Consider the following 14,343-nt stretch of genomic DNA (forward strand, 5'->3'; position numbering starts at 1 on the left):
ACACAGTTTCCGCGAGACATCATCGGAACTATTGAAATCCGTCGCCCGTGACCTCCAGCCTGTAGAGCATGCACCGCAGTCGTCGATCCGCGAATACATCACGAAAATCCACAGATTTGTGCCACACACGACCTGCGGGCAGATCTGAGAGACCATATCCGAGAGGCGGAGTGTTCTCTTAGAGGGAAACGAAGGGTCTGAGATCGCCGGGTCGGATCCGTCAAAAATATCCGCGGAAGTGGTCCTCGGCTCTGACCCGTTGCAAAAATTCGTCCGCATGTAGCCAGCTATTGGAAGAACGTATAGTCATGCCTTGAACAGACATTTATCAGAGCCAAATCAAAGCGTTGGCTGTAGTAGATGTGCAGTAATGAAGGTAGACTACCTGACAGCAGTATTTGGGCATCAGTATGTAATGCAGCACTGACCACTAGACGCGACGAGAGGTGGAGTCTCCTGTACAAAAACAGGCTGGGAGTATTGTGTTGCGAGCAGAGAAACAGTATCAGCAGGATCAGTCGGTTAGAGGACCTCAGTGACTTCGAAAGTGGGCTAGTCACTGGGCGTCACCGTAGAAACAGATAAATTAGGGCCATTTCATCCCTTATACAGCTGACCAGTCTACTGTTGGTGACCTGATTGTGCAGTGGAAGTGCAAAGGAAGAACCACGGCTAAACCAAGCCCAGACAGACCTCACCTACATCTACATCTGCATCTACATGGTTACTCTGCAATTCACACTTAAGTGCCTGTCAGAGGGTTCATCGAACCATTTTCATACTACTACTCTACCATTACACTCTCGAATGGCGCATGGGAAAAAGGAACACCTAAATCTCTCCGTTCGAGCTCTGATTTCTGTTAGATGATCATTTCTCCCTACGTAGGTGGTTGTCAATTTTCGCATGCGGAAGAGAAAGTTGGTGACTGAAATTTCTTACATAGATACACCGCAAAGAAAACCGCCTTTGTTTCAGTCACTGCCACCCCAACTCACGTATCATATCAGTAACACTCTCACCCCTATTGCGCGATAACACGAAACTGGCTGCCCTTCTTTACACTTTTTCGATGTCCTCCGTCAATCCTACCTGGTAAGGATCTCACACCGCGCAGCAATATTCCGTGTTAGTTATGTATCAATAAGTCATTTTCTTCAAGGTGATTCATAATGTTTGAGTACAGTATGTGCTCCAAAATCCTACTGTAAATTTAGGTCAGTGATATGGGTCTGTAATTCAATGGGTTACTCCTATTTCCTTTCTTGAATATTGGTGTGACCTGTGCTACTTTCCAGTCTTTAGGAACAGACCTTTCGTCAAGTGATCGGTTGTATATGATTGCTAAGAAAGGCGCTATTGTATCTGCATACTCTGAAAGGAACCTGATTGGTATACCATCTGGACCGGAAGACTTGCCTTTCTTAAGTGATTTGAGTTGTTTCGCAACACCTAAGATATCTAATATTGTCTCTCATGCTAACAGCTGTTCTGGTTTCGAATTCTGGAATATTTACCTGTCTTATTTCGTGAAGGAATTACGGAAAACTGTATTTAGTAGCTCCGCTTTAGTGGCATGATCATCGGTAAAATTTCCATCGCTATCACGCAGTGACGGCATTGGCTGTCTTTTGCCACTGGTGTACTTTACATACGACCTGAATCTCTTTGGGTTTTCTACTATATTTTGAGGCAATGTTTCATTGTGGAAACTATTTAAAGCACTTGCATTGACATCCGCACTAAATTTCGAGCTCCCGTGAAACTTAGCCAGTCTTGGGGATTTTGCGTTCTTCTGAATTTCGCATGTTTTTCTCACTGCTTCTGCAACAGTGTTCTGACGTGTTTTGTGTACCGTGGTGGATCAGTCTAGTCTCTTATTAACTTATGCGGTATGAATCTACCTAATGCTGTCGATAACTGTACTGAAGGACAAACACCGTCGAGCATAGGGGAGGGCGGCTGCAAAAAATATAATGAAATGAGCGTAGGGAATCACGCGTGAATCACTCGTGAGTTGCAAAGTGATATCAGCAGCCCAATTTACATAACTGCTTTGAGTAGGGACTTAGAAGCATACATTTCTGTAGTCAACAAGCCAGGTTTGAGAGGACGTAACGGACGATGCCACGGCACAGTGGATGACTGGAAATTAGTGATTTGGAGGGATGAATGAGGCTATTCCTTGTAGCAATCAGTTCAAAGGGTTTGGGTTTGGCGAATTTCCGGAGAACGTTAATTGCCATCACGTGTGGAGGAGGTGGTGTTAGGCATGGAGCTTTTTTTCGTGGTTAGATTGTGGTCCCCCTATTGCCTTAAGAAAATGGTAGTATGTGTACTGCGTAGAGGAACCATTCGGAGGCGGTGATTGCTACCAAGAGTCTCCATGTCTCCAATGGAACATATTTGGAGTAAATCAGAACGTCGACTCTGCTCCAGACCACAGGGTCCAACATCGCTATCTTCTCTGGTTTCGACTTTTGAGGAAGAGTGGGCTGCCTCTCCTCGATAGAGTTTCAGACACCTCCTGAAAATGTACAGAGCAGAGTTCAACCTGTCATAAAGGTGGACACGTTCATATTAACGTCTCATAAAGGTGAAGGGTGGACGGTCAAAAAGTTTCCGTTTGAAGGCGTCGCTGCAGCGTATATGCACCGTAGCGCGGCTCTGATGCGGGCGCGGATCAAAAAATTCAGGAATTTTATCCACAAAATTTTTCTGCGCTTACGTTTTACGTATTGTGCACGGTCTCCTTCGAAATACTTTCCTCCGAAATTGATACACCGCTCCCAACGTTGTTTCCATTTCGGGAAGCACTCTTGGTACGCCTTTTGCTGGATCGCGCGAAGCACCGTCTGCGAATTTTCTTTTATCTCGTCTATCGTTGCAAATCTTCATCCTTTCAACAGTGTTTTCAGCTTTGGGAATAAACAAATGTCCGCAGGGGCGAGGTGTGGAGAGTACGGATCGATCCTTCAGCTCTGCACAGATTGCGAGGTGAAGGTCTTTCTGGTCTTGAACCATGAGCCGTCGGACGAACTTGGCGCCAACACGATGCATTCCAAGACGCTGTGTCAGGATTTCATGTCATGACGCAACTGTAATGATACATTCTTCAGCAATTTTTCGGCCAGTCAGTCTTCGACTGGCATGCAAAATTTCGTTGGTGTTCCTATCAGCGTCGTCGGTAGACGTCGAAGGGTGTCCTGAACGAGGGTCATCTTTAACTTCCGTGCGGCCATTTTTAAACTGTGTGAACAATTCATTCATAGCACCGAGTACGGCTTAAGTACTCACCGCCGTGGGCTTCCTGTATCATTTGTTGTGCCTCTGAAAAGGTTTTCTCGAGTTTCACGCAGATGTTTATAAAGACGCATTGCTCCTTTAGATCTACCATGTCGAAATTCGCAAGCGGTGCGAGACAACGTTCTACTCAATATAGCACTGAATAATAATAACTAACAGACATACAGCAATGAAACTTTCGGCAGTTACAGGTTAAACACAGCCATATTCAGGGAGGGCAACCGCATTTCGCTCCAACACACCATTGGAACGAAATTACGAATGTTCCGGAACTTTTTGGACAGACCTCGTATAAGCACGAAGATGTAGGCAAGGGATTAGTGTAGCTACCTCGTCTTTCTGGTGTGCGTACAGTAAATGCGGAAACATGAACCGTGGCGATGTTGTTACCAAATGCGTCCAAACAGGACCAGAGTGCTGCTATTCTTTTCTTGGCTGCCAAAGGACAAACACTGGTAGACATCATCGGAGAATGAAGGACGTGTACGTGGCAGCATGTCCGTCGAAAAGCACTGCTGTGGAATGGTGCGACAAGTTCCACGCTGATCGCGATTCGACACAATACGGTAGTAGATCTGGGAGGCCCTTTGCTTACTGATTTCAAGCAACCTGGTGTCTCCATCTCAGGGGACCTCTACTGCGCAACGTTGGAGAATTTACAATGTCAGTTAAGGCGAAACGTCCCTGAAATGTGCGACAAGGGGTCTATTGCTTCACGATAACGCACGTCGGCATATCGCAAATGTCGTACCGCAAAAGTTACGCCAGCTCTACATCTACATCTACATCTGCGTCTACATTTATACTGCGCAAGCCGCCCAACGGTGTGTGGCGGAGAGCACTTTACGTACTACTGTCATTACCTCCCTTTCCTGTTCCAGTCGCCGGCCGCGGTGGTCTCGCGGTTCTAGGCGCGCAGTCCGGAACCGTGCGACTGCTACGGTCGCAGGTTCGAATCCTGCCTCGGGCATGGATGTGTGTGATGTCCTTAGGTTAGTTAGGTTTAAGTAGTTCTAAGTTCTAGGGGACTGATGACCACAGCAGTTGAGTCCCATAGTGCTCAGAGCCATTTTGAACCTGTTCCAGTCGCGTATGGTTCGCGGGAAGAACGACTGCCGGAAAGTCTCCGTGCGCTCTCGAATCCCACTTATTTTACATTCGTGATCTCCTCGGGAGGTAGAAGTACGGGGAAGCAATATATTCGATACCTCATCCAGAAACGCACCCTCTCGAAAACTGGACAGAAAGCTACACCGCGATGCAGAGCGCCTCTCTTGCAGAGTTTGCCACTTGAGTTTGCTAAACGTCTCCGTAACGCTATCACGCTTACCAAATAACCCTGTGACGAAACGTGCCACTCTTCTCTGGATCTTCTCTATCTCCTCCGTCAACCCGACCTGGTACGGATCCCACACTGATGAGCAATACTCAAGTATAGGTCGAACGAGTGTTTTGTAAGCCACCTCCTTTGTTGATGGACTACATTTTCTAAGGACTCTCCCAATGAATTTCAACCTGGCACCCGCCTTATCAACAATTAATTTTATATGATCATTCCACTTCAAATCGTCCCGTACGTATACTCCCAGATATTTTACAGAAGTAACTGCTACCAGTGTTTGTTCCGCTATCATATAATCATACAATAAAGGATCCTTCTTTCTATGTATTCGCAGTACATTACATTTGTCTATGTTAAGGGTCAGTTGCCACTCCCTGCACCAAGTGCCTATCCGCTGCAGATCTTCCTGCATTTCGCTACAACTTTCTAATGCTGCAACTTCTCTGTACACTACAGTATCATCCGCGAAAAGCCGCATGGAACTTCTGACACTATCTACTAGGTCATTTATATATATTGTGAAAAGCAATGGTCCCATAACACTCCCCTGTGGCACGCCAGAGGTTACTTTAACGTCTGTAGACGTCTCTCCATTGAGAACAACATCTGTGTTCTGTTTGCTAAGAACTATTCAACCCAGCCACACAGCTGGTCTGATATTCCGTAGGCTCTTACTTTGTTAATCAGGCGACAGTGCGGAAATGTATCGAAAGCCTTCCAGAGGTCAAGAAAAATGGCATCTACCTGGGAGCCTGTGTCTAATACACTCCTGGAAATGGAAAAAAGAACACATTGACACCGGTGTGTCAGACCCACCATACTTGCTCCGGACACTGCGAGAGGGCTGTACAAGCAATGATCACACGCACGGCACAGCGGACACACCAGGAACCGCGGTGTTGGCCGTCGAATGGCGCTAGCTGCGCAGCATTTGTGCACCGCCGCCGTCAGTGTCAGCCAGTTTGCCGTGGCATACGGAGCTCCATCGCAGTCTTTAACACTGGTAGCATGCCGCGACAGCGTGGACGTGAACCGTATGTGCAGTTGACGGACTTTGAGCGAGGGCGTATAGTGGGCATGCGGGAGGCCGGGTGGACGTACCGCCGAATTGCTCAACACGTGGGGCGTGAGGTCTCCACAGTACATCGATGTTGTCGCCAGTGGTCGGCAGAAGGTGCACGTGCCCGTCGACCTGGGACCGAACCGCAGCGACGCACGGATGCACGCCAAGACCGTAGGATCCTACGCAGTGCCGTAGGGGACCGCACCGCCACTTCCCAGCAAATTAGGGACACTGTTGCTCCTGGGGTATCGGCGAGGACCATTCGCAACCGTCTCCATGAAGCTGGGCTACGGTCCCGCACGCCGTTAAGCCGTCTTCCGCTCACGCCCCAACATCGTGCAGCCCGCCTCCAGTGGTGTCGCGACAGGCGTGAATGGAGGGACGAATGGAGACGTGTCGTCTTCAGCGATGAGAGTCGCTTCTGACTTGGTGCCAATGATGGTCGTATGCGTGTTTGGCGCCGTGCAGGTGAGCGCCACAATCAGGACTGCATACGACCGAGGCACACAGGGCCAACACCCGGCATCATGGTGTGGGGAGCGATCTCCTACACTGGCCGTACACCACTGGTGATCGTCGAGGGGACACTGAATAGTGCACGGTACATCCAAACCGTCATCGAACCCATCGTTCTACCATTCCTAGACCGGCAAGGGAACTTGCTGTTCCAACAGGACAATGCACGTCCGCATGTATCCCGTGCCACCCAACGTGCTCTAGAAGGTGTAAGTCAACTACCCTGGCCAGCAAGATCTCCGGATCTGTCCTCCATTGAGCATGTTTGGGACTGGATGAAGCGTCGTCTCACGCGGTCTGCACGTCCAGCACGAACGCTGGTCCAACTGAGGCGCCAGGTGGAAATGGCATGGCAAGCCGTTCCACAGGACTACATCCAGCACCTCTACGATCCTCTCCATGGGAGAATAGCAGCCTACATTGCTGCGAAAGGTGGATATACACTGTACTAGTGCCGACATTGTGCATGCTCTGTTGCCTGTGTCTATGTGCCTGTGGTTCTGTCAGTGTGATCATGTGATGTATCTGACCCCAGGAATGTGTCAATAAAGTTTCCCCTTCCTGGGACAATGAATTCACGGTGTTCTTATTTCAATTTCCAGGAGTGTATTTTGTGGGTCTCATGAACAAATAAAGCGAGTTGGGTCTCACACGATCGCTGTTTGCGGAATTCATGTTGATTCCTACAGAGTAGATTCTGGGTTTCCAGAAACGACATGATACGCGAGCAAAAAACATGTTCTAAAATTCTGCAACAGATCGATGTCAGAGATATAGTCTTCATCTTTCCCCATGTGATTATCGCTCCTTCGGTACATTAAGGAAGGGTTTGAAGTGACGACTATCCGTCGAGGACGTGCAGCAGGCAGTTATGGACGTCTCGCTGCAGTTGGACACAGTGTTTTACCCTAATGGGATCTTCAACCTGGTGCGTCAGTAGGATAACTGCCTTAATGGTCGTGGCTATTTCGCCTGATTGACATACCGACTCTGATGATGAAGTCTTCTCGGCTATCAGGCAAGTCAAGGCGTCGTTCTGCGGTATCGTTTCAACAACTTTCCTACTTGTCATCTTCAGGCGAAGAGTGAGGTTCTCTAAGGCGCTGCAGTCATGGGCTGTGCGGCTTATGCCATCGGAGGTTCGAGTCCTCCCTCGGGCATTGGTGTGTGTGTTCGTCCGTAGGACAATTTAGGGTAAGTAGTGTGTAAGCTTAGGGACTGATGACCTTAGCAGTTAAGTCCCGCAAGACTTCACACGCATTTGAACATTTTTTGAGTGAGATTCGTGTCCTGTCTGGTTCTTTATAGCTACTGGACCGCAGGCTCCTCTGCCTCGTCTGCATCGGCAGACTGGCGTCTCGTGTCGAATCACGATCAGCACGGAACTTGGCGCACAATTCCACAACGGTGGTTTACGATAGCCATGCTGCCCCGTACACATCCTTTATTCGCATGCGAAACCGACGAAGGCAGCGGACGGAACGGACAGGCCCCTGCAGGAGGCGACGCCCGCACCCTGCAGCACGCAGGGAGCCCCCACCTCCACCGGCCACGACTGCCCCCCCCCCCCCCCCCACCAAGGACCACTACACCCCTTGCGGAGGAGCGCGATTGATGCTGCCGACGCAGACGAGGCAGAGGAGTCTGCAGTCCAGCGGCTATAAGGAACTGGACAGGACACGTACCCGACACTTCGCCTGAAGATGACAAGTAGGAAACTTGTCACAGAACGACGCCTTGACTCGGCTGCTCGCCCGAGAAGAGCTCATGATCGGGATTCGCCGAGAAATTCTAATTGGCATACCGAATCGGAATTGTACGGCCTTATAACGGAAACTTTTCGATCGCCCCTTAAAGATGGTTCAAATAGCTCTGAGCACTATGGGACCTAATATCGAAGGTCATCAGTCCCCTAGAACTTCGAAATACTTAAACCTAACCAACCTAAGGACATCACACACATCCATGCCCGAGGCAGGATTCTAACCTGCGACCGTAGCAGTCGTGCGGTTCCGGACTGAAGCGCCTAGAACTGCTCGTCCACCGCGGCCGGCCCCTTAAAGATGTCCGGATACTTTTGACCAGATAGCTTAGTGGCTCAGGAAACGGAAGACATTAAGAACTTACCTATATTCATACGGATCAACTAAGGGAAGATTGAACAGTGAGATGTGCGGTGAGTATACCTTCGTCTGCCTCGTAGCCGTAGCCGTAGCCGTACTCGCCGTCGCGGTCCTCGTAGTCGTCGTACTCGTGGTGGCCGTGGCGCGGGCTGGGCGGCCGCGCCCTCCTCCTGTGCAGCGGCCTGGGGCGCTCGTCCTTCCTGTCCTGGGCGCCGAACTGCGAGCCCAGCTCCACCGTCTTCGTCTCCGTCGTCGCTTCGTCCCGCGGCAGGTACTGGCCGGAGTACCGACTGCGGAAGAAGTCGCCGCCGTAGGCGAGCGGCGAAAATTCTGCCGAGTCCGCCTCCTGGTCGGCCACGTCGTTGGTGAGCAGGTGGTCCGGGTAGGAGGAGCCGGCGCCGCCGTAGCTGCGGCCCGACGTGGCCGGTTGCCACGGAGAGCCCGCCGTGGCGGGCAGCGGGGCGTGCGTCGTGATGTTGGGACTGAGAGTCGGCAGGGCCGCCGCGAGGCACGCCCACAGCGACACCAGCGCTGCTGTCAGCATCGCGCCTTGATAGGGACGAACCTGTCGGCAAACGATGGTACTTTGAAAAGTTCACTGTATCACCAGCAGATGGCAGCGACAGCGCAACAACGTACCTGCGTATACTGACTTAGCAAATGTCATGGGTTAGTGGGGCACAGATGGCGCAAGTTTGTTGTGTGCACACCAGCACAGATGGTGCATGTGTGTTGTACGCACACCACACTCCGTACCTGCCATCTGCAGTTATACCGGATGGTCCATTGATAGTGACCGGGCCAAATATCTCACGAAATAAGCGCCAAACGAAAAAACTACAAAGAACGAAACTTGTCCAGCTTGAAGGGGGAAACCGTATGGCGCTATGGTTGGCCCGCTAGATGGCGCTGCCATAGGTCAAACGGATATCAACTGCGTTTCTTTAAATAGGAACCCCCAATTTTGTATTACATATTCGTGTAGTACGTAAAGAAATATGAATGTTTTAGTTGGACCACTTTTTTCACTTTGCGTTAGATACAGCTGTAATAGTCACAAACGTATAAGTACGTGGTATCAAGTAACATTCCGCCTATGTTAAAATGGACCGTTTACCAATTGCGGAAAAGGTCGATATCGTGTTGATGTATGGCTATTGCGATCGAAAAGCCCAACGGACGTGTGCTATGTATGCTGCTCGGTATCCTGGACGATATCATCCAAGAGTCCGAACCAGCCGCGCGGGATTAGCCGAGCGGTCTGTGGCGCTGCAGTCATGGACTTTGCGTCTTGTCCCGGTGGAGTTTCGAGTCCTCCCTCGGGCATGGGTGTGAGTGTTTGTCCTTAGGATAATTTAGGTTAAGTAGTGTGTAACCTTAGGGACTAATGACCTTACCAGTTAAGACCCATAAGATTTCACACACATTCCCCAAGAATCAGAACCGTTCGCCGGATAGTTACGTTATTTAAGGAAACAGGAAGTGTTCAGCCACATGTGAAACGTCAGCCACGACCTGCAACGTATGATGTTTCCCAAGTAGGTGCTCTAGCTGCTGTCGCGGCTAATCCGCACATCAGTAGCAGACAAATTGCGCGAGAATCGGGAATCGCAAAACGACGGTTTTCAGAATGCTACATCAACATCGATTGCACTCGTACCGTATTTCTATGCACCAGGAATTGCATGGCGACGACGTTGAACGTCGTGTACAGTTCTGCCACTGGGCACATGAGAAATTACGGGACGATGACAGATTTTTTGCACGCATTCTATTTAGCGACGAAGCGTCATTCACCAACAGCGGTAACGTAAACCGGCATAATATGCACTATTAGGAAACGGAAAATCCACGATGGCTGCGACAAGTGGAACATCAGCGACCTTGGCGGGTTAATGTATGGTGCGGCATTACGGGAGGAAGGATAATTGGCCCCATTTTATCGATGGCTATCTAAATGGTGCAATGTATGCTGATTTCCTACGTAATGTTCTACCGATGTTACTACAAGATGTTTCACTGCATGACAGGATGGCAATGTACTTCCAACATAATGGATGTCCGACACATAGCTCGCGCGCGGTTGAAGCGGTATTGAATAGCATATTTCATGACAGGTGGATTGGTCGTCGAAGTACCATACCATGGCCAGCACCTTCAGCGGATCCGACGTCCCCGGATTTCTTTCTGTGGGGAAAGTTGAAGGATATTTGCTATCGGGATCCACCGACAACGCCTCACAACATGCGTCAGCGCATTGTCAATGCATGTGCGAACATTACGGAAGGCGAACTACTCGCTGTTGAGAGGAATGTCGTTACACGTATTGCCAAATGCATTGAGGTTGAGCATTTATTGCATTAATGTGGTATTTACAGGTAATCACGCTGTAAAAGCATGCGTTCTCAGAAATGATAAGTTCACAAAAGTACATGTATCACATTGGAACAAGCGAAATGAAATGTTCAAACCTACCTACGTTCTGTATTTTAATTTAAAAAACCTACCTGTTGCCAACTGTTCGTCTAAAATTTTGAGCCATATGTTTGTGACTATTACAGCGCCATCTATCACAATGCGAAACAAGTGGTCCAACTAAAACATTCATATTTCTTTACGTACTATACGAATATATAATAAAAAAGGGGGTTCCTATTAAAAAAAGCGCAGTTGATATCCGTTTGATCTATGGCAGCGCCATCTAGCGGACCAACGATTGCGCCATCTGGTTTCCCCCTTCAAGCTGGACAAGTTTCGTTCTTTGTAGTTTTTTCGTTTGACGCTTATTTCGTGAGATATTTGGCCCGGTCACGATCAATGGACCACCCTGTATAGGAGACCTTCTGAGAGGTGTCTGTGCAAGTGATTTATGTGACATGCAACGTTGTCGTAAACTGACACTGTTCGAACGATTGAGAATTCCTTGTGCATCTCTATTATTCTTTCATACGGCTTACAGCAATCTGCTACGTTCCTAGCTTGGCGTCTTTGAACTAGTTCTGCTCTCATGCCTGCTTGTTAAAGATTCGCAACTCTGGAATAGTACTCTCGAGTACCTGGTGTCAACTGTTTCCTTTAAACCGTATCACGGTTCTCCAGGATTCTCTCCCAAGAATTCTAAGTCGTTCCTTTGTGCAGTCAGATTTGGCCGATCAAAACATTTGCGACGCCTGTGGTTTTCCCCACCTTCCAATTCAGTCCAAGAATATACCGCCATCATATCGAAACGCACAATGTGCCTGCGTTTTGCACGATTCAGTCGGCTAACCACTTGGAGATCGTCAATGGGGTCCTTTTACACTCTGCTAAGTGACGGTTACTTTGTCTCAGAAAAGCATGTAGCATTTTCTGTAGTCCTTCATATTACCCACAACCCATCACGTGCCCATACTTATATTGACGGAAAAAATATCGCAACACCGAGAAACAAGTAATGTAGAGTAATGAAATTTCGGGAACACATTTGTCTAGGTAACATATTTAAGTGATTAACTCTGCAAGATCACATAATAATGTAAGTGAAAGAAAAACGGTTACAAATGTAAAATGCTGCTACATTAATAGCCGGGGTAGCTGCCAAAATGTTGAATGTAAGCGTACAAACGTACATTCATGGTTTAGTACCTGTGGTAGTTGTTAGTTTGAGGGTTACAGTTCCATGCTTGTTGCTGTGGGCCTGTGGGCCAATACAGAGACGGTTAACGCAGTTTGTTGATGACGCTGGAGTTGTCGTCCGATGATGTCGCATACATACTCGATCGGGCACATACACATATCTGGTGATCGAGCGGGCCAAGACAACGAAACGTGATGACACTCTGTAGAGCATGTTGGATTACAACAGCGGTATGTGGGTGAGCGTTATCCTGTTGGAAAACATTCTCTGGAATGCTGTTAATGAATGGCAGCGAAATAGGTCGAATCACCAGATTTACGTACAGACTTGTAGTCAGGGTGCGTGGGATAAACATGAGAGTGTTCCTGGTATACTACGAAATCGCATTCCAGACCGTGACTCTGTCCAGTGTACCTAAGCCGCAGAGAGGTTGACTGCAGGACCTGGCCGTCTTCCAACTAACAAACGGCCATCACTGGCAGCGAGGCAGAACCAGCTTTCATCAGGAAACCCAATAGACTTCCACTAGACCCTAAAAAGAGCTCTGGTTTGACACCACTGATGTGGCGGTGTGGGGTCAGCGGAATGCACGCTGCAGGGGGTTCTGGCTTGGAGCTGTGTAACTGTGATGTCAGCTGCTGCTCAAATTCCTGCTGCTGACGCACTACGATGCGCCAGAGCCATACGTCGAACATGACGGTATTCCCTCTCGGTAGTCCCACGTGGGCGTCCGGAGCCCGGTCTTCTTGCTACCGTACCTTCCCGTGACAACCGCCGCAAGAAATCGTGTGTAGTGGCTACATTCCTGCCAAGTCTTTCTGCAGTACTGCATAAGGATCATCCAGCTTCTCATAGACCTATTACACGACCTCCTTCAAACTCAGTGAGGTGCTGATAACGGCATCTTTGTCGCCTTAAAGACATTCTTGACTAATATCAGATAATTGTGAGAGTGTTGCCAATGCAGAATTTTGTACACTAACTGACCTCTCGATTATGTCCTATAGATGTTCGATGGGATACGTATCGGGAGATCTAGGTCGCCAAATCTTTCGCCCGAATTGTCTAGAATTTTCTTCAGTAAATCGAGCACAATTGTGGCCTGGTGACATCGCGCATTGTCAACCATTTAAAATCCATCGTCGTTTGGGAACACGAAGTCCATGAATGGCTGCAGATGGTCTCCGAGTAGCCGAATAAAACCGTTTCCAATCAATGATGGTTTCAGTTGGACCAGCGGACAAAATAAATTCCATATGAAAGATCACACCATTATGGCACCACCACCAACTTGCACAGTCCCTTGTTCACAATTTGGGTCCATGGCTTCGTGGGGTCTGCGTCACACTCGAACACTGCCATCAGTTCTTACCAACGGAAATCGGGATTCATTTGACAAGGCCACGGTTTTCCGGTCCACTAGGTCCAACCGATATGGTCACGAGCCCAAGAGGGGCGCTGCAGGCGACGTCATGCTGTTAGCAAAAGCACTCGCGTTGGTCGTCTGCTGCCATAGCCCACTGACGCCACATTTCACCGCACAGCCCCAACGGATATGTTCGCCGTATGTGCCATATTTTTTTCTGCGGTTATTTCGTGCAGTGTTTCTTGTCTTTTAGCACTGCCGATTCTACGCAAACCTCGGTCGTTAAGTGAAGGCGGTCGGCCTCTGCGTTGTCCATGGCGAGGGGTAATGCCTGGAATTTCGCGATCTCGGTGCACTCTTGATACTGTGTATCTCGGAATACTGAATTCCCTAACGTTTACCGAAATGTCTCACGTGTGTAGCTCCAACTATCTGTCCCCGTTGAAAGACTATCAGTTCCCGTCGTTCGACCAGAATCACGTGGGAAATATTTTCACATGAATCAAGTGAGTACAAACGGTAGCTCCACCAGGAAATTGCCCTTTTATACCTCGAAAAGGCGATGTCACCGCCATCTATATATGTGCATATCGCTGTGCCATGACATTACACATAGCCATGTTACACGCTACAATTTGGAGTCCTCTGGCGTTTGCGAAGCGCGAAAGGCGACCGAGTAATGTGCATGACATGTAGTACATCAGCCGATACTGACAACAGAATAAAAAATTCGGAGGCATTACTTTTCAGCACACTCTCGTAACTCAGGCTTTAGCTTGGCAGCCGTTCAGTTGCCTCATTTTGGGTTCTGAACACGCATCTTACTCACACACACCTATCGTGATATGCATATTTATAATCATTTTTGTCTTCATTTCAACAGTTAGTGAGAAGAAACACAAACAGTAACTACACAATCAAAACACAAGCAATGCTGGCTGTAGAAATTTGAGCCCTTGGGCAGCACTTACATTCTATTCGTAATCCCCAAAGAAGGAAATCACTGTTTGA

At 48.7% G+C, this 14,343-nt stretch overlaps 1 protein-coding gene across 1 annotated transcript in view; it reads right to left on the reverse strand.

Annotated features, from left to right (window-relative positions):
- Nucleotides 1-14,343, reverse strand: part of LOC126456502 (uncharacterized) — a 170,721-nt gene that overhangs the window by 38,834 nt on the left and 117,544 nt on the right. The window contains exon 2 of the mRNA XM_050092252.1: nucleotides 8,414-8,915. Within this exon, the coding sequence (XP_049948209.1) occupies nucleotides 8,414-8,894 (481 nt within the window). The 5' untranslated portion in view covers nucleotides 8,895-8,915. The remainder of the gene's footprint in view (nucleotides 1-8,413; nucleotides 8,916-14,343) is intronic.

This window comes from Schistocerca serialis, chromosome 2 (assembly GCF_023864345.2).
Source record: "Schistocerca serialis cubense isolate TAMUIC-IGC-003099 chromosome 2, iqSchSeri2.2, whole genome shotgun sequence".
NCBI classification, from domain to species: domain Eukaryota; kingdom Metazoa; phylum Arthropoda; class Insecta; order Orthoptera; family Acrididae; genus Schistocerca; species Schistocerca serialis.